Here is a 20793-nt window from a genome sequence, read left to right on the forward strand (position 1 = left end):
GCCTTTAAAGTCATGAGTAATTATCCTCTTTCAGGATTAATTTTGATGTGTTCTGTTGTGATAATTTATGAGGCATTATTCTGCCACATTAATCACTTCCTTCAGCCAATGAAGAAATGATACTTTTCTGTGTATATTTTAGCATCTTATAAAATTTATTTGAGGCCCTGGCCCGTTGGCTCAGCGGTAGAGCATCGGCCTGGCATGCGGGGGACCTGGGTTCGATTCCCAGCCAGGGCACATAGGAGAAGCGCCCATTTGCTTCTCCACCCCCCCTCCTTCCTCTCTGTCTCTCTCTTCCCCTCCCACAGCCAAGGCTCCATAGGAGCAAAGATGGCCCAGGCGCTGGGGATGGCTCCGTGGCCTCTGCCCCAGGCGCTGGAGTGGCTCTGGTCGCGGCAGAGCGACGCCCCGGAGGGGCAGAGCATCGCCCCCTGGTGGGCAGAGCGTCGCCCCTAGTGGGCGTGCTGGGTGGATCCCGGTCAGGCGCATGTGGCAGTCTGTCTGACTGTCTCTCCCCGTTTCCAGCTTCAGAAAAATACAAAAAATAATAAAATAAAATAAAATAAAATAAAATAAAATTTATTTGAGTATCACTAGATAACACATTTTCCACATAATTCACCTACCTGTCCAGCAGTTGGTTCTGTGTCTCCAGTTATCATCTTAATAGATGTACTTTTACCAGCTCCATTGTGTCCTAGTAATCCTAAAACCTCACCTGAAAAAAAAGGTTACACTTAATACAAATTGACTTCAATAGTAAAATTAAGAATAAAACATAGTCTGAAGTCTTACTAAGTGACAAGTGTTCTATATGCTTTGTATGTAGTATCTCATTTCATTGCCACAACCCCCTGAGAGGTTGTTATCATAATCTTTGCTCACATATTTGTGGACAATAGGTCTTAGGGATGATATTAGTTGCCCAGAGTCACACTGATGGGAAGTAACAAAGCCACTCTTGGAATCTAGGTGTGTCAGACTCCTTCTCTTGTGATTCTAAGAACCATGAAATAATGTCACAAAATGAAGTCATCTAACATCTGCTGTCCTTGCCTTCATAATGTGCTGGGACATCACATTAGTTTTTTGGGGGAAGAATAATGAACGTTAGGAAATCAATCATGTTCATTAGATAGAAATGTCATGGTTTCAGTGGTTCATTTCAAAGAGCACTTAGGGTTTCCATGTATATATTACTAGGTCCATAACCACAGACATGAGTTAATTAATTTCTTTGGAAATGAACCATGTAGAAGGAACTGTCAAGGTCACCCCGTTGATGGGTCTGTGTGTGAACCTAGAGTTAATGCACAGAATGATCATCATCAAGAACCACAAAGCTGTAAGAAGGGCCCTGAGCCATCAGGAGAAGAGCCCCGTGTCCTACCTTTTCTAACACAGAAAGAGACATTTCTGGTGGCGATCTTCTTCGTTTTAGAGAAGAAGTGTTTCCTCTTCCCTTTGTACTCCTTGCGTAGACAGCTGGCAATGATGACCGGTCTCTGTAAGTGACAAGTAAATCATGACAGACTTTAATACCTTCCATTGACCTTGAGGTAGCTCTATCCTTCCACTGTGCTGGACTCTCACTGCACAAGCCATGCATCAAAGAAGAATTTCTATTGGTGACATGTTTATTTTCCATTCTCACATCTTAGCATTGATTTTAGGAGAAAAGACACTGTTGTTTTTCTTTCCTAGGAAGTCATTTATTTAGAAATACAATATTTGCCTGTCCAGGTAGTGGCGCAGTACATAAAGTGTGGGACTGGGATGCCGAGGACCCAGGTTCGAGAACCCGAGGTTGCCAGTTTGAGCGCTGGCTCATCTGGCTTGAGCAAAAAGCTCACCAACTTGGACCCAAGGTCACTGGCTCAAGCAAGGGGTTACTTGGTCTGCTGTAGCCCCACGGTCAAGGCACATATGAGAAAGCAATCAATGAACAACTAAGGTGTCGCAACAAAAAACTGATGATTGATGCTTCTCATCTCTCTCCATTCCTGTCTGTCTTTCCCTATCTATCCCTCTCTCTGACTCTCTCTGTCCTTGTTAAAAAATAATCAAAGAAATACATTATTTTATGCAGAAAGCCCATTTCTCAGAACAGAAGTAAAGAGACTTGGAGAAGCACCAGATCACCCTCAAAAGGGAAATATAGATGGTGTGGCCTGGACTCTGCCCTGAGTTTTGTAGAGTGAACTTTCTTCAAGAAGCAGTACTCAATGTCACCATTGCTCTGTTTCTAAAATTCAGAAATTCATTCTTGGCTTTTATAATTTCGATTTCATTTTGCTTTTTGTTTTTTGTTCCAAGAAAGACAAAACAAGTTATCATGACCTTTGATCTGCCTAGTTAGATGCCAACGTGATAACTGTGCCTTGAAATGAAGTTATGATCCTTATATGTATAAATTTGTAAACACTCAGAATCATTTGAGTATTGGACTATAGGCAGTCACTGTAACTGGCCAATGTCTGTGTTACTTGCTGAAATAAACTACTTTGTGTTTTTACCTCATCAAAGGTTGTGGAAGTCACGGCATTTGCCGTTCTCCTCCGTTCCATCTGAACATCTTCATCCTCCCCTTCTGGCTCTTCGGGATTTTGACACACTTTGCTGCTTCTTGGAGAAATTCTGTAGTCAAAACCATCCGTTAATAATTGATTTGGGGTTTTCATCCTTGTATCAAGAACAGTGCTTTCCCTAAATGTTGTACTTGAATGAATTGAGTAATTAAATCATCATAATCCTCCTTCAATACAGTGGGCCTTCCCTGCTTCACAATCTCCTTGTTCTGTCTATAGTAATACTATATTTAATGACCAGTGCTTCAATTACATCTTTCATTCTTCTTTTCTATAAAATATTACCTTAAATATATGTGAATAGATAACACAGCACCTATTAGCAGACTAAAATTCTAACTATCAATTACTGAAATAATTTTTCTGGTCATTCTAGCTTTGACACCAATAATCTGGCATTATTATATTTTCATAGGGAGACTAGGTCAGAATATTTGAAATCAAGATGGCCCCTCCCAAAATACAAGTAAGATCCTTAATCTCCTATTAAGCATGGCCATTTTTTGGAATATATCAGATTTTCTCCTTCTCCATTCTAACTCTGTCCCTTATATTCAGAATATAATCTTATTCTCTTCTTGCCTAATCTCCCATAGTGTTCTTAGAAGTTTTCTTTTCTCTTGGAAGTTTTCTATGCAATAATATGTAATAGTTAACAATGAAATGATATGGTGTGGAAGACACAGAGGGAATTAGGTGCTTATGGTTGCATCCTTGAATTGTGCAAAAATGTCTCAGCATTTAAGTTCCATTAATAATTGAACCAGTCTATGGTCCACCAGTTGGACGTCTCACAACCACAGGAAAGGAGCAGTTACCGCTGTCTTTGACCTATTGATCATTCTATTCTTCCTTTCTGGACCGACAGAGTTCCTTCAACTGAAGATCTATTCAAATTAACCTGTATTTAAAGTGAACTAGCTGCATGTAACTCTCCACATTGTTCCACTGCACACAGAGTTAGAGTCCTTAATATTTAATGTTTCAGGTCTGTTTGCTGCACTATTTATAATCTTGGGTTTAGGTATGTAGAGCTCTACTACTTGTGTTGACACGTAGATACTACTCTGGTCTACTCTAGCACTTCTTAGATAATGGATTAATATGTGCCTGAAAAAAAATGTTATAATATTGATCACTGAAATGAAAGAATCCAACTTAATTTCTCCGAACCGAAAGAAGGGATCTTTTCTCCTTGATTTCTTTTCAAACTTCCATTCCAGACATCGAAGAATAAAAAGGAGGATGATAACATGAAGGAAAGGCTATGAATAAAGAGGGAGATGCACAGTTAGAAATATTATACAAAAAAGTTATTTCACATCGTGAATGAATTAGAAATAATTGGACTTATACAAAGATATGTCTGGCCAAATCACTACCAGTTTTCATAATCAATTTGTCAAATTGTTAAACTATCAAATTAATTTTGAGTTTGTTTACAGAAACATTGGAGAAATATAATTATGTTATACCATTACCTTAAGTCATTTCCTCTAATAGTTTTTAAAAATTGGGAAGCATATTAGCATATTATTTGGTTGCTCAGTGGTCAGCAAACTCATTAGTCAATAGAGCCAAATATCAAGAGTACAACGATTAAAATTTCTTTTGAGAGCCAAATTTTTTAAACTTAAACTATATAGGTAGGTACATTCCTTATCAAGGTTGCACCTGCATGTGGTATTTTGTGGAAGAGCCACACTCAAGGGGACAAAGAGCCGCATGTGGCTCGCGAGTCGCAGTCTGCCGACCACTAGGTTAGCAGATCTTTATAAAAAATGTTTTCCAATTTATACAAATATTTTATCTCTATGGGATACAGATCCTATATATTGACCTTAATAAAAAGTTCCATCATGTGTACAGAAATTACAATGGTTTGGATTAGTAGAGCACATGATAAAATTTTAAAAGCGTGTTCTTACAATTGGGACTGCCAGAAAGGCTTCTGCACTTAATCCTACATCAAAACTCCAATGAATCTGCAGAAAGAGAGAAAATGGGTAAACTGAGAAGTTTTTTTGTGTGAATTTTAACCACATAAATGTGAATTGGCTCATTGAACAGCCTTACTGACATGTCCCCTGATTTCACCAAGAGTATTGGCTAAGTGTCCATTCCCAATTGAATAGCAAGTGGCTGTCTTCCTTCCTTCTGAGGTCTTTGAGCCATTGTGCTTGTATTGGAAGTAATAAGATTTAGCAATTATTCATCACCTGGTGAAAGAGTATTGGGGGTCTGAGCCACCTTCTCCAAACACTGAAAGAGAGGTAGGATTCATCCTTATCACAAAGACCTTCTCACACCCTCTGGTGTCCACTGTTCCTTAATATGGCCCCTTTCTTTCCTCTGCCCATGGATATATATATATATATTTTTTTATTTTTATTTTTTTTTTTGGTATTTTTCTGAAGCTGGAAACGGGGAGAGACAGTCAGACAGACTCCCGCATGCGCCCGACTGGGAATCACGGGGGCACGCCCACCAGGGGCGATGCTCTGCCCACCAGGGGGCGATGCTCTGCCCCTCCAGAGCGTCGCTCTGCCGCGACCAGAGCCACTCTAGCGCCTGGGGCAGAGGCCAAGGAGCCATCCCCAGTGCCTGGGCCATCTTTGCTCCAATGGAGCCTTGGCTGCAGGAGGGGAAGAGAGAAACAGAGAAGAAGGAGGGGAGGGGGGAGTGGAGAAGCAAATGGGCGCTTCTCCTATGTGCCCTGGCCGGGAATCGAACCCGGGTCCCCCGCACGCCAGGCCGACGCTCTACCGCTGAGCCAACCGGCCAGGCCATGGATATCTCTTGACTCACACATGGTACTTGCCTTCCATTTGTAGAAGTTTGGTATCAGTAATCTAGGGAATAAGAATTTCATTCCCATGAGAGCTTCTCTAGATCCTGAAATCTCTAAGATTTGGAGTATTTCATTTGCTTCCTTCTAGAGCTGAGAGCTGAGCATGCCCAAGAGCAGATAAAATCCAGAAAGAGAGAAAAAGCTGCTGTCATCCTCAGCACCCATTGTCCTTCCTTCATTGTCATCATTTAGGGCCACTCTGTCTATTACAGTTCAGCTAGAGGATATTGTTCTATCGGGGACAACTCAGATGGCATTCATGAAGTAGCCATGCATACTTAACATGTTATAAAGTACCAATACTAAACAAAAATTTCACTATTGGTCATCAGTTACGGACACTGAATCAGATGGTGGTTATTACTTACATGAGAAGATAATAACACGACAACAAGAGTGCTGTGTGGTATCAAAAAGATGACAGTAAACAGTATCTCAGATTTCCACCAACTCATTCCAAGTAGAACCACAAAGAAGATAATGATCTACAAAAAATACAAATATTTGTGTTAACCACTCTGAACTTCAATATATGCCCAAAATTAAGATGGCCCATCTCAGAGATATTGCTAATTTCCACTCCAATGCCAAAATCAAGCTGAGAAAATTTTACTGGTTTCAAATGTACAGTTCTATAATGCATCATCTGCATATTGCATTGTGTGTTCAGTCTCCCTCCATCACAATCCAACTTCAGTACATTTAATATACTGCTTACAAAAATTAGGAGATATTTTATACCTTCATAGTAATTCTGAAATATCTCCTTATTTTTTAGAGCAGTATATATTACCTATTTAAATTTTTAAAAGAAACAAGCTGAAATAGCAGAGCTCCACTGACATTTTCTCTTGGTGACTTGGCCACATGCTTTTGGCTTGGAGAATCATGAATGAGACATCACTAGATAAATGTAGAATTTAATATAGAGAGCATTTTAATTATTGAAGTGGATAAAAGGTGGTGTACATTGTTTATAGAGGTAAATTCAGAATAGTAGATAAGCAATAATCATAGGTAAAAATTAAAATAGATTACTAATAGGAATAAAGCAACAATCAAAGGAGACCTTTGTTAACTAAACTAATGGAGAAGTATAAGCACTTAATAAACTGGAGAGGCTTAGAGAAGTACTAAAATACAAATTCAGGTATAAGAGAAAGTTACAAGTACATCTGACACTCTCAGACTTTTTCTTTAAAACTATTATAATGCATTCCTAAAAGTTTTGGTGCTTCTAATTTCTGTTACAAGCCATCACTTTATAGATTCCCAAATATTCTTCCTAGGAGAGTGTCTGATCATAGTTCTTTTCTGCACTATAAGCTTCCATGGCATCCCACTGTCTGTAGAATACATTCTTGAGTCCACCAGTTAAAGCCAGTCATGGTTCAAACCATTATGTTCACAATAACCAGGACTCCCTCAGGCTGCAGCTGGTCCTCCCCCCATATTCATGTCAGATTATTACCAGTAGTTAGGACTGCTTCCTAACCTGGGCTTTCTTCACCTTGTGTCTCTGTTCATTCATTATTTGGTATTTGTATCATCATTTTCTCTAACTGTTGAAATCTTAGTTTTCTTTAAGTTTCACTTTCTAAAGGAAATCTCTGCTCTTATTTTCATGAACGGCTTCCTCCCTTCTCTGGTTTTCATAGACCTTCTCATTACCCAGCTTTATTAGACTTTGAAAGATGGATGGTATCTAGACATCCTTTGCCTTCTCACTCTGAGTAAGTGGCTGTTTACTCATCTGTTCTCTCTCTGATGCTCCTTCAGTGTAGAAACTGTCAATTTTTTCTCCATGATCAGTCTTAGTTTGTGAAATATTGTGGAAGCCAGCCATGTGTTTGTTGAATTGATAAAATTTACTCTTTTGGCACCTCTAAATGACAGCAAATTAGAATAGATGCTTATTCAATCACATACATTATTCTTCCTAATTTCAGTAAAGTAAGTGTTGCTTTATTGTACTAACTCTTAGTAGAGAGTTGGAGAAGTTGTTTCTAGTTTTAACTATGCTAGGAACAATATTTGCATAACTTCATGGTGGTCTTTGGGGATATTTCCTTTCCAGTAAAAAGAAAATACAGATGGTTTCCAGATTTCCTTCAAGTAAATGGTTTTTGGTTGAAAAAATATTGGCTACTTTTTAAAAAAAAAACCAAGGGTAGAAACAGGGAGAGAAAAAGATGCAGATTCTGGAAGGGACCCATACATACACAAACTTAAAATATTTTAGACTGAAATATAATATCAAGGGCAAATTTTAAAGTATTAGCTCAGAATTGTACACTACATATATAAAATTAACATTAAAAGAACATACTTACAATAAGGAAGCAAAAAGACCAAATGCCACTATTTTTTCTCCCCTTGCGAAAAATGAACGAAATTACATACGTAAAGAAGATAAGGGATATGGCGTATCCAATAGCATATGGGATCTGAAATGAACAGGAATGTGAAGTTTAAAGACAGATGCCATCTAGGAAAACATTTAGGGTTCAAATTATTGACATAGCACAGGGTTTTACAGTTATTAATAATTCACGACAATGTGAATTAAATCAATAAAAATGATATCTTCAAATTTTCTAATTAAATCGTACAGATATGTTTTGTGACTATTGTAACTTACTTCCATGATTTTAACTATATGTTGAAATATATCATAAGAGGAGCCGAAAGTGAGGTTCAGTAAATACATGAGAAGGAATATCAGCCAGTACAGGGGAACGTCCACCAGCGCCTGCCCAATCCAGTAAGCAGAAGGGAGGAGCCCCGAAATCCGCAACTGGGACCAAGCTCCGACCTGGTTAGGAGACAGCAGAAATACAAAAGGGATTTCAATTTGAGGTTTAAGAAAAATATGGATTATGTAATAAAATATTCAAATGAAATATTTACTTGTAACAATTCTGCATCATGACTACAAATGTTATCTGGACCAAGGGGTATGAATCATTTCAAACATAAATGGTCAGTTTGCCGCTTTAACTAACACATGTGATGTTTATCAGACACCTAAACTTGTGAAAGGAGACTTCAGAATAATAAAGGTGTCTACTCTTTGGTAAACAACATAGTGGCTAATAACTTATGGGGTGGCTGGGATAGTTTCCTAAGCAGCTCACTTTTCATCAGAGTGATTCTTCTTTGACTCAGTTTGAACTAAATTCTTTTAATCTAAATAAAATTCTTTTTATTTAGATTAAAAGAATATATTTGCTTTATTCTTTTAATCTAAATAAATGGCATGGTACGGTTGTTTTGCCATACCACATATTCAAGTATTCATTACCACACAAATATTTGTGTCCATGCACATAAGTATATATGTTTTCACAAATATAAATATATTTTGGGTTCCTCATCATTCTCTGAATAAACTAATAAATTACATATTCTAAAACATCCTATCTACTGATGTGGTTTTGTAAAAAATTATACTTTAAATCTTTCTAATAATTTTGAACATTTTTTTTCTTTTACATTCCGTTTTTGATGGTTGCTTATTAGCTAAATGATGCTCCATTGGACCTAAGGATTCATATCAAAATCTCCGAACAGGGATGCACTCAGGTAGGACAACTGATAAGAATTTTATGATCTCGATATGTGGGTGAAACTGTGGGAGAACTGCAGGGTGGATTTATGTTACTGATGAGGTGACTGACGCATAGTGCTGACATTTATGGGGACAGAAAATATGAAAGGAAACACATTTAAGAATATAAATTTAATTTTGGGAGCATGAAGTTTGAGAGTCTGTGATACCTTCAATAAAAGCTAAGAAAGGAGAGTGGATCATCATTGAAGGTGAAATCACAAATTAGAAAGCTAGAGTCAAATGTATGAGTGACGTGTAAGGAGAGGGATTTGAAGCCCTAGTGTTACATGAGCTTGCCTGAGAGAAAATGATTTTTCAGATGAAAAGAGAACCAGGGATTGAGATCTGAGGATTTCCAAAATTTAGAGATAAGATAGAGGAGTAAGACAGTCCAAAGGACACAAGAGACAGTGGTCAAAATGTTAGGAGAGACATGGTCAAATCATGGCATCACACAACCCACAGAAAGAAAGCATTCTTTAGGTGAAGTTCAAGTTTGGACTATGGGTGATAAAATGACTGACAGTTACTTTAGTCCAGGACGTGGCCTTTTCTTAGATTCCTGGAGATTCCACACAGGAAACGGAATATTACATGGAAAATACTCTTTCCTTGGGCAACAAAATTACTATGTGGAGGAAATGACACGGATGAAGATAGTATGCAAGGTTTTATGGATCTTGCATAATAAAATTTCAAAAATAGAGCTATTGCAGGACATTCTATTAAAATTTACTAGTAAAGCCTGACCACGCAGTGGATAGAGCATTGGACTGGGATGTGGAGGACCCAGCTTAGAGACCCCAAGGTCGCCAGCTTGAGCACAGGCTCATCTGGTTTGAGCAAAAGCTCACCAGCTTGGACCCAAGGTCGCTGGCTCAAGCAAGGGGTTACTCAGTCTGCTGAAGGCCCACAGTCAAGGCACATATGAGAAAGCAATGAATGAACAACTAAGGTGTCACAACGAAAAACTGATGATTGATGCTTCTCATCTCTCTCTGTTCCTATCTGTCTGTCCCTATCTATCCCTCTCTCAGACTCTGTCTCTGTGAAAAAATAAAATCAAATAATAAAAATAAATAAAATAAAATTTACAAGTAAATCTAATGCAAGTTGGCCTGCATGAATTCATCATATACAGTGGTTCCTTGTCTGTCCCGGGGGTTAGGTTCCAGAACCCCGGTGATAGGTGAAAATCGGCAAAGTAGCGAGATTTCATTTATTTTATTATTTATATATACAGAACATAGGGCTCTAATTGGTCGCCTTCCATCCATCAGCCAATAGTGTGCCTTGTACGATCTCTCATGAGAAAACTAGCTCAAGGGGACGTGGCCGTAGCTGTGTTTTCCATACCTGAGAGTCTTTGTCTACTCATCTGCTGTACGTTACATATTTTATTTTGATTTAATATTTTTTAAATATGTTTAATTAATATTTTTATATAGCTTTTTAAATTTTTAGGCAGAAAATGCTTATTTTACTGCAAGAATAATTAAAATAATACATATAAAATAGCTATATACTGCAAAATGCTACAATACAGAGAAAAATCCACAATACAAAATAAGATGTATACCATTTAAAATCCATGATACAGTAAGACCACAAAATGTAAACTGTAATACGGTGAGGGATGGTTTTAAATTCAACAGCCTATGATTACTACTCAAAATTCGTCTCCCCTTCAGAACTACTGAATCAGAATCTTCATTTTAATAAGATGCTCTGATAGTTTGTAGACACATTAAAGAGTTATTTGAATTAATGAAAGAGTGTCTGCAAATGAAAATTTATAAATACATAGACTGTTAGTTAAACTCTGGAATTTTCTTTTTATTTCTGTACATTCTTGACATTTTTAAAATAGCATTGCCTTCTAGTTCAACAATCTTTTTTCATTAACTTTTTTGAAATGTAATTTTCAAACAAGGAAAAGTACCCATAAAAAGTATACAGTTGCAAGAATTTTGATTAATGCATATATTACTGTATCACAGTCGTAATCCAGGTATAATAACATTTCTCTCAGCCTCCCAAATTTCCCATGCCCCTTTGCAGTCAGTAGCCTTCATTGCTGGTTACAAGAAACCACAGGACTGCTTTTGGCCATTATAGATTAGTTTTACCTTTCTGAGAACTTCATATAAATGAAATCATTCAGTGTTTACTCTTTTTCACTTCATTCATGTTGATGCAATAATTATTTGTCCCTTTTGTATTGCTGAGTAGTAATTGTGTGACTATACCAGAATTTATCAGTTCACAACTTGGTGGCCATTTGGATGGTTTAAGTAGTTGGCTGTAATAAATAAAGCTGGTAAGAGTATTAATGTACAAGTCTGCCTGTGGAAGGTGTTTTCTCTCAGGTAAATACTTAGGAGAGGAATTGCTGTGTTGTATTTTGAATTTAAAAGAAAGAGCCAAATTGTTTTGCAAAGTAAATGTATCAATTACACTCTCAGTAGAAATGCTTGAGAATTCCAGTTACTCCACATCCTCTCAAACTCTTGATACTGTCAGTCATTTTAAAATTTATTCATTTTATTTTGCTAAGGTTGATATTAGCTATCTTTTATTTTTTGGGTTTTGTTTTTGTTTTTGTATTTTTCTGAAGTTTGAAGCGGGGAGGCAATCAGACTGACTCCCGCATGCGTCCAGCCAGGATCCACATGGCATGCCCAACAGGGGGCAATACTCTGCCCATCTGGGGTGTTGCTCCACTGCAAACGGAGCCATTCTAGTGCCTGAAAGGGAAGCCATGGAGCAATCTTCAGTGCTCTGGCCCACTTTGCTCCAATGGAGCCATGGCTGCAGGAGGGGAAGAGAGAGATAGAGAGGACGGAGAGGGAGAAGGGTGGAGAAGGAGATGGGCGCTTCTCCTCTGCACCCTGACCGGGAATCAAACCCGGCACTTCTACACGCTGGGCTGATGCTCTACCATCAAGCAAACCAGTCTGGATTTAGCTATCTTTTTATGGAAGTATTTTCCATTTATAGTTCTTTGATGACTATCTGTTCAAATGTTTTGCCTATCTTTGAAATTAGGTTATCTTCTATTACTGAGGTGTAAGAATTCTTTATATTGTTGATACAAATCTTTTGCTATATAAATGTATTGTGAATATTTTTCTCCTAGCCCATAGCTTTCTATTTTCTTACTGGTGTTTCATAAAGAACAAAAAGAATTAACTTTGATGAAGTTCAAGGTATCATTTTCTTTTATGGTAAATGCTTCCTGTGTCCCAGCTAAGAAAACTCTGTTACCCTAAGATCTATGGTTCATTCAAAATAATGTTGTGTATGAAGGAATATGAGTTTTGAGAAATATTTATTTTTATTTTTAAAATGAGAGGAGGGAAGATAGACTCCAACATGCGCCCTGACTGCCGTTTACTCGGCAACACTTGTCTAGGGTTGATGTTCTGTCAATCTAGGGCCAATTTTTGCAAACAAACTATTTTTAGCACCTGAGATGAAAGCTCCCCGGAGCCAGCCTCAGCACCTGGAACCAATCAAGCCATGGCTGTGGGAAGGGAAGAGAGAGAGAAAAGAGAGGGGGAAGAAAAGAGTAGTAGATGGTTGCTTCTCTTGAGTTTCCTGACTGGGAATTGAATCCAGGATATCCACATGCTGGGTCAATACTCCACCAAGGAAATAGGCCAGAGCAAAGAACAACTTTTTCATAACAATATCAGGTTGTTTCCATACAATTTGCTGATAAGACTAACCTTACCTCATTTGAATTCCTTGGCAGTTTTGTTGAAAATCAATTGATGATACATATAGGGTTTTATATCTGAAATGTTTATGTCAGTGTATATGTTTATATGATTTTCCTTAATTATAATTTCTTAGTTACTATAACTACAGTTAGCCTTGAGGTCAGATGCATTTTTTATCAAAATTATTTTAAGTGCTTTATATATTCATATCAATTTTAGAATTATTCTGTAATATATTTATTTATACATTTATATTTCCACTTATAAAACTCCCTTTTATTTTTACAACTTAGAATTATGTCTGAATGGGCTGCTCTATTAAACACATATAAATAGCCTCTTGTAAAATCCCATAATTATATTACCTTAAATATGTAACCATACAAAGTAAGGTAAATTTCAGTTACTTATTGTTACCTTGTAGTCATCAATGCTGCTCATGGCGATATAAGGAGCACAACAGGATACCAGAATCAACCAGAATATGTGATGTAACATGAATGCATATAGACTATTCATATCCTTTTGAAAATACAAAGAATGTAATGAGCTGAATGAACAAATTCAAAATTCATTTTCTAGAATACATTTTAAAAATATTAAACAGATTATGTAAACCTTGCCTTACATCTCCCCTTTGTTACCAAACTCTTTTACTACCAATCCAGTTTTGAAGCTTGACTTTTGGCTCCCTACCCTCATTTATGGATAAGGCGTTAATTCAACAGTGAATGAATGGCTAATATTAAAGAGTAAGAAAATAATATGCTAAGATATTTAATTTTCTTTATGATTCTATAATTGATTCTGTTGCTAGGTAATGATAATTCATAGTTCAGACATTTGGTTTCCTAACTGATCTTTATAATTTTTTCAAATGTAATAGCTGGACTAAAAAATTATACTGGATATTTATGGGGGCAGTCATAGCAAACTGTGTTTCTAGGTACACCACAAGAACAGGTAAGTATTGGCTGGGGATTAAAAAAAAAGATGATGTGCTAGAAGGGAAGCAAAATCTCCAAGGAAAACCTTTGCCCTTGATATTTCATATTTCTGCTCCTGTTTATAACTATCTTTAAGAACAGAAGATTCTGAAATCTTTTTATAAACAGTCCCCATTGCGTCATGACTCACATAGTTGTAGTTTGATCAAGCACATTACTGAAAAAATGTCAAAACCAGAGCCTGCTGATTGTTAGGCTACCATCAGAGACATACTTGCTGCCACAGAAAGGTGATACTAATTTGTTGTCAGAATCTTCCCTGAACACCTGCATGCTGGGAAGGATCAGTATCCTATGGCAAACCCACTGACGTCAGAGGAGACAGAGCAAGGTCTGCAATCACAGAAACTCTTACCTGTGCAATGAGTAGGTAAATTTGAATAGAGTATAAAATGAATTCCTGGAGCTGTTAAAGTTAAGATGTTAGGTGCATAAATATAAGGTCAGCTGAGCTGATTGGTATCATCAAACAACTCACCCTAGCTAAACAGGATGCTTTTATGTATTTACCAAAGAAGTAATTCAGTGCTTTTCATGTTCAGGTCTCTATCCTACCTACAGGGTGTTATATAGTGTTTAAAAATACATGCTATAGGAGGAAAAATGTATTTAGGAAATAATCAAAAAAGAATAACAACAAACTGTGATAGGTATTCTGGTTTCCAACCTTCAGGGATGTGTGCATTCTAATCAGCTGGGACATTTTTCAGATATAAGATATATTTGACTTTATAAAAAAGCTAGTTTGGTCTAGAATAGTCCTCTAGGAATTAATATTTTTGACAGAAAACTGGAGTAACTGTAATGTAATTAGTCTGCAATTCTAACCTGAATTTGTCCTAAATTTTTTTCTTTTGTAGCATTTATAAAAGTAATAATAGGGCTTCTATTTTTATTCTCTCGCTCTTCCTTTCTTTTGTTATTTTTGTGCTGGTCACAGTGCTGTATAATTTCACTTTATATCCTCTCATTCTCTATGAATATATATGGTGTTATAGCTATCTTGAATTAAAACATTGGAGCTCTGAAAATTATGTTGATTTCCCAAAACAACAGAGCTAGAGTTATAAATCCAAATGCTAATTAATCATGCAGTGGTTTACTCAAATAAGAATAAAATATCAGCACTTAAAAGAGTTATCTGAGAGATTCCCGATGGAGGAGAGTCCATAAGAGTATATACTTACATACATATTTGAACTTCTATAAGTTTGGATATGTGCTGATGGTTTAATCATTCTAAGTAGCCCATTACTAACGATATCCATAAGAACTGGGAAGCAATTCATTCTTTTGGTATTGCATGCTAATGAAAAGCTGTAATTCTAAAATATAAAAAGCAAGGTTGTTAATTCTTAGATATCTCAATTATTTTCAATAGGCCAAATTTTAATGTTTTAATTAAAATATCAGGTTTTTAAATGGTGTGGAATAATCAGAACAAAAACAAACATTGTATAAGTAAATCCAAACATGCATGTAAGCTATATCTGATTTTCAGACTTTCAAGTATCTGCCTTGTAGCTAGAATCCAAAATTATTATTGTTTAAGAATAAAAAGAATTTTAAGAATAATGTATAAGAAAATCCTTGAAGAAATATGTATTCTTTAGCTTGAAATATAAACTCAAGAGTGGCCACCATATAGTATTTTGCTGATACAACGGTTTGTGTTGGTAGACAGTGATTGATAAAAAATTATCATATTAATAACTATAATTAACTAAGTAATAAATAAAAGCAGTATTTGTTTTTCATTTTGTTTCCTAAACTGAAGGCTTGAGCCTATTGATAGTTGATTAGCTTTGCAAACCTTTAGGAAAATTACTAAATAGAATCCAGCATACCTTTTCATGACCAGACACTATGATGGCTCCATTATAAGATGGATCATCTACGCCATTTCTAGTTCCAGACACATCCACTTCCAGAGCTATGTTCTGATGCTCCACAGAATGTATAAAATCATCAATGCTTGCTCCTAAGTTGGAGTTAAATATATTAGGTGTTTGAAAACTGAGAAAATCAAGGTCAAGTTGTGCAGTGAAATTAAATTTAACGACCTTATGGAATACTTACTGTAATATAGACAGTGAGGATGTTTTTACACATGATAACATGTCTGCTTCTCTGAATTAAAAAATCTATTTGCGTCTCACCAAGTTTACTTTTATAATGTTTCCCTTAGGATTATTGCCATACGGTGCATTTGGAATGATTTCCTTACTAGAATATTTCAGTGAGTAGCCATGCCAATACAATTTTAATGATACAGATAATCTCTATAAATTACCAACCAAATTTGCTAATTCTCACTTCCTCACTGCTAAATTATTAACTGATTTTCAAATTGTTTGTTGATACAGGAAGACTTGTTGAATGGCTGTGTTAAGAAATCCCTGGACCTTCTTTCCAGAAAAACAACCACAACTTGTAAAACTTACTATAAATACAACAGATTAAGATCTTTTGATTGTTTTACAGCATACAGAAATTTATAAAACATTTGCATAAGAAAATCTACTAAATCTGGGTAAGAACACTAGGAAACTGGCAACAACCTATCCCTCAGAAGCCTTCCTTGCTTAGCAATTCAGAAGCTCCACTCTGAATGGGTGTAATCAGAAACCCAGGGATTCTCCCTCCTCAAGCCCTGTCTAGGACTACAGTATGTTCCTAGGAGGAACTGGGTTGAAAGTGATTGGGAACCACTATTTTGCGGCTCTTATCTCTTGAGTAGAACTTCCATCTAATGGGAAAGAAAAGAACTCCCAATCTCTAAGCCACTCATGCCTGGCTCAAACTTTAGCAACATGAAGCTGAAGGGAATGAGAAAATTTTGTCGCCTGCCCTTCCCAGGAGTTAACTGAGTATCTATTGAAATTGTATCCTTCCTCACCCCACACACAAAGATAAACTCAAAATGGATCAGAAACTAAAATGTTAAGAACTGAAAGTATAAAGGCCTTAGAAGAGAATACCAAAGTAAATCTTTGTGATCCTGTGTTAGGCAAAGCCTACTTAAATATATCATCAAAAGCACAGGCAAGGAAAACAATTAGTTGGACTTCATAAAAGTTTAAACATTATACTCCAAAGGACACAAATAACAAAGTGAAAAGGCAATATACAGAATGAAAGAAAATATTTGCAAAACATTTTCAGTTGATCCTTATTATTTACAGCAGTTATGTGTTCACTTCTGTAATGTCACTCTAAAGTTACCACGAATACTGAGTTACTGAATACTGAATCATTGCTTCTAGGGGAAACAAAGGTTAGGTTTCTGTAAGCCTCTGGTCACAACAGTGTCTTGAACCAATCAATATACTGTTTTATTTTATGTATGTTTCTGTATATTTATTGTTGACTCATTAACTTTAATCTCACAGACAACAGCATTATAATGCATGGTGAACAAAGATTATCTAATACGTTTTCCCTGGAAGGTACATCACAGCCTTCTCTACTTAAGAATATTAAGTATCTGACCTTGGGGACCATTTTATTTTAGTTTTAATAATTTATTTGTGTGTATTTCCTTGTTGGTAGTTGAAAAAATATCTTATAGTTTCACAGTATATATCGATAATAATAATTTTTATCATTCTTAGATCCTAGCTGCAACTTTTGGTAAAATTTTTATGACTGTTGTCAAATTTGGAGAAAGTTCTACTGAATTCATTTCATAAAGGAACTGTGAGATTATAAGTCTTTTCAATTAGTAAAATTAAATGTTCTTTGAAATGACAATAAGTTTATCCATCACTGATTTTTAATTTAAATTTTATTTTTAAATACAGTTAACATTGAGTATTTTTTATTAGTTTTAAGTGTATAGCATAATGGTGGAGGTCATTTTAAACAGTAAAATCACCATGAAAGTGTGCAAAATGTGGCATTAACTAGATGACAGATAGACATTTGTTGGCAGTATGAGATATTTGCTCACAGCGTTAGAGCTTAAACAAGAAGGCAGAGTACCATCTTGATCTACTTCACTGGAAATGTGTGTATCAGGTGACATAACATGTCCGTCTCTGAGCACATCTATAAATGACACAATAGTACCATGAGTATTGAATTTGGACTACATACATTGTAGTAGTAAACAAGTTCGTAAATACATAACCTGTGAATAAAGAGTATCTGTGGCATCTAATAAAAGACTTGTGTCTAGTATATATAAAGAACCCTTAGGACTCAGTTAGAAAACCAAATCAGCCTGACCTGTGGTGGCGCAGTGGATAAAGCATCGACCTGGAACGCTGAGGTCGCTGGTTCAATACCCTGCACTTGCCTGGTCTAAGGCACATATGGGAGTTGAAGCTTCCTGCTCCTCCCCCCTTTCTCTCTCTCTCTCTCTCTCTCTCTCTCTCTCTCTCTCTCATTTTGAGAGACTCTCCTCTCAAAATGAATAAATAAAAAAAAAAAGAAAGAAAAAAAAAAAAGAAAACCAAATCAGCCATTTTAAAAATGGGAATACAGGACATTTCTCCCCAATAATATGCAACTGGTCAAGAAGTGCATGAAAAAGTGCTCAACATCCTTAGCCATTAGAAAACTACAAATCAAACCACAAAATAGTAATTGACACACTCTAGGATGGGTCTGATAAAAATACAGAAAATAACAAAGGTGGAGAAATTGGCACAGAGTTTTAGAAATTGGAATTCTCACAAAATGCTGGTGTAGATTTAAATTGGTGCATTTACTTAAAAAATAGTTTGGTAGTTCCTCAAATGATTAAACATAGTCACCATAGTACACAACAATTCAACTCCTGGTTTAAGTCCAAAAGAAATGAAAAAAATAAAACCACTTTCACATAAAAAGTAGTACATGGATGTTTATAGCAGTATTATTCATAATTGCCAGTTATTCAGAAGAACCCCAAATATGCACCCTCTGATGAAAAATGAAATGTGGCATACCTTTCAATAGAATGTTATTCACCAATTTAAAAAACGAAATATTGACACACGCTACAACATAGTGAACTTGGAAAGAGCACGCTAAGTGAAAGAATTCAGTCACAAAAGATCACATGATGTATAATCGACTCATTAAATGTCCAGATAAAAAATACATAGAAATAGCAATATATTTATGATTGATAAGAGTTGGGGGCAGACTGAATGGGAATCATTACTACTGAGTACAGGATTTGTTTTTAAGTTTAAGTATTCTAAAATAAATTGTAGTGAAGATGACACAAATCTGTGAAGGTACTAACAACCACTGGATTGCTCATTTTAAATCAATAGTCAAGGCATTTGAATTATATCTCAAGCTGTTAATATTATTGTGAGGGGGATGCAAACTCTTTCATTTTGCAAAACGCCATCAGATTGCAAAATAACTCATTTCTTCTTGGCATATATCTTTTTATTCTCTGCTCCATTTTGGGCTTGAATACACATCATCCCCAAGCTTCATACATAGTTTCAAACCCATGGTGAAGAGGTGAAAAGTCATTTTTTCACTCATGTTTGTGTTTTCTAACTAATTCTCTGAACAGTGAATGTATTAGAATGAAGTAATCGCCACATTATTACCTGTATTATTGATGATTAATAATTGAGTGAGAGGATCACGTAGTGCTTGTCCAGAGGCAAGGAAGTATAAATTAGGAGAGAATTTCAAAGTGGAACTGTTTTCCTGTATTTTTGTGATAATGTAGTCCCAAAGAAGAGGGAAAATTCCAACTCCTAGGACCAATAACCTATGTGGAAGAAAATTGTCAATGTGAATATGCAGTCATTTCTTAACTTTTAGAAATTAACTGTGCAGATTACAATTTAATGAGATCAAGAAAGTATGAAAAGTAAACATATAGCTCTCTGACTCATTTATTATTTTGCTCCTTTTCTACCTCTAAAATAGAGATGATAAAATGCAGATTTAATCTTTTGTTTATTTCTCTGGTTCCTCTCCGGCCGTTAGCTACTCTGCACAATTTCATGTGATCTATGTCCTTTTTCTCTATGTCCAGATTCCCAGTTCCAATGTGGTGTTAATTCATCAATACTTTGTACTCAATTTTTGTTGTATCCAATCCTCTTTACATGGTCCCTATTTCTCTTTGTGATGATTTCTTTATCTCCAGGCCCAAATTTTCATTTATTTTTTACTCTGTATTTTCCTATGCTCTCTATTTCAAATAGTTGGAAATTATTTTATTATACTTTCATTATATCTTATTTTGAAACCTTCCTTTATTCCTATTTCTAATTTTACAATATTATATCATATAGCAATTCTTACTAAATGACTGTCATCTCTTGAGACAGTTATACTGTGTTGCCAGATTAATCTTAAAGGTTTTTCTTAAATTATGCTAATCTCTTCAAAGATTTTTAGTGAATTCTTGTTATTTATTAGCAAGTACTTATTGAGATTCTATTAAGTGCCAAACCTCCTATTTCTTTGATGATTCAACAAGGTATTCAGAGACAAGACACTGACTGACAACCAAACTACTGTGGACAACAGGGTGCTAATGAGATGTGATATGAGTTTTAAGAGGAAGCACATGCCCAGTATGCACGCAATGGGTATGGAGAGTGAGCTCCCATCACATACAGGGCTGTAGAGAAGTCATGACATCCAGGTTAGAGCAAGTAGGGTGTAATGGGAGAGTCAGGACCTCCAGGGGAGAGTTGGTATAATGGCCAGATAACAACTAAAATAAAGTATTGGCATACGGCTACTGGGGGAAAAGTCTACATCCCAGTGCTTCTGTTACCATCCACAGAAAATTTCAAGAATAAACCTTACAGGAAAACTCATGTTACTTTAACATCTCTTTTAAAATTGGCCCTGAGATGTTATCAATTCCACCTGCTAGTCAGCCGGTAGATAAAAACTATGACCATGAAGTAGATCGCGTATTATACTTTCCCCAGTTCTGAAGATCAGTGGTCCCCAACATTTTTTGGGCCACGGATCAGTTTAATGTCAGAAAATATTTTCACAGACCAGCCTTTATGGTGGGACGGATAAA

The 20793-nt window shown here is 36.1% G+C and overlaps 1 protein-coding gene and 1 pseudogene across 1 annotated transcript in view; both read right to left on the bottom strand.

The window, feature by feature from the left end:
* LOC136406692 (ABC-type organic anion transporter ABCA8-like) overlaps positions 1-20793 on the bottom strand; it is a 328883-nt pseudogene that overhangs the window by 268382 nt on the left and 39708 nt on the right.
* The window catches only part of LOC136406691 (ABC-type organic anion transporter ABCA8-like), an 89410-nt gene that overhangs the window by 28919 nt on the left and 39698 nt on the right, over positions 1-20793 (bottom strand). Inside the window, exons 20-31 of the mRNA XM_066386731.1 lie at positions 19346-19512; positions 15635-15768; positions 14975-15112; positions 13198-13302; positions 8084-8257; positions 7776-7889; positions 5811-5927; positions 4520-4576; positions 3765-3856; positions 2520-2640; positions 1394-1508; positions 630-721 (exon numbers count right to left, since the gene is read on the bottom strand). Of these exons, the coding sequence (XP_066242828.1) occupies positions 630-721; positions 1394-1508; positions 2520-2640; positions 3765-3856; positions 4520-4576; positions 5811-5927; positions 7776-7889; positions 8084-8257; positions 13198-13302; positions 14975-15112; positions 15635-15768; positions 19346-19512 (1426 nt within the window). The remainder of the gene's footprint in view (positions 1-629; positions 722-1393; positions 1509-2519; positions 2641-3764; positions 3857-4519; positions 4577-5810; positions 5928-7775; positions 7890-8083; positions 8258-13197; positions 13303-14974; positions 15113-15634; positions 15769-19345; positions 19513-20793) is intronic.

The sequence above is a fragment of the Saccopteryx leptura genome, chromosome 5, assembly GCF_036850995.1.
Source record: "Saccopteryx leptura isolate mSacLep1 chromosome 5, mSacLep1_pri_phased_curated, whole genome shotgun sequence".
NCBI lineage: Eukaryota > Metazoa > Chordata > Mammalia > Chiroptera > Emballonuridae > Saccopteryx > Saccopteryx leptura.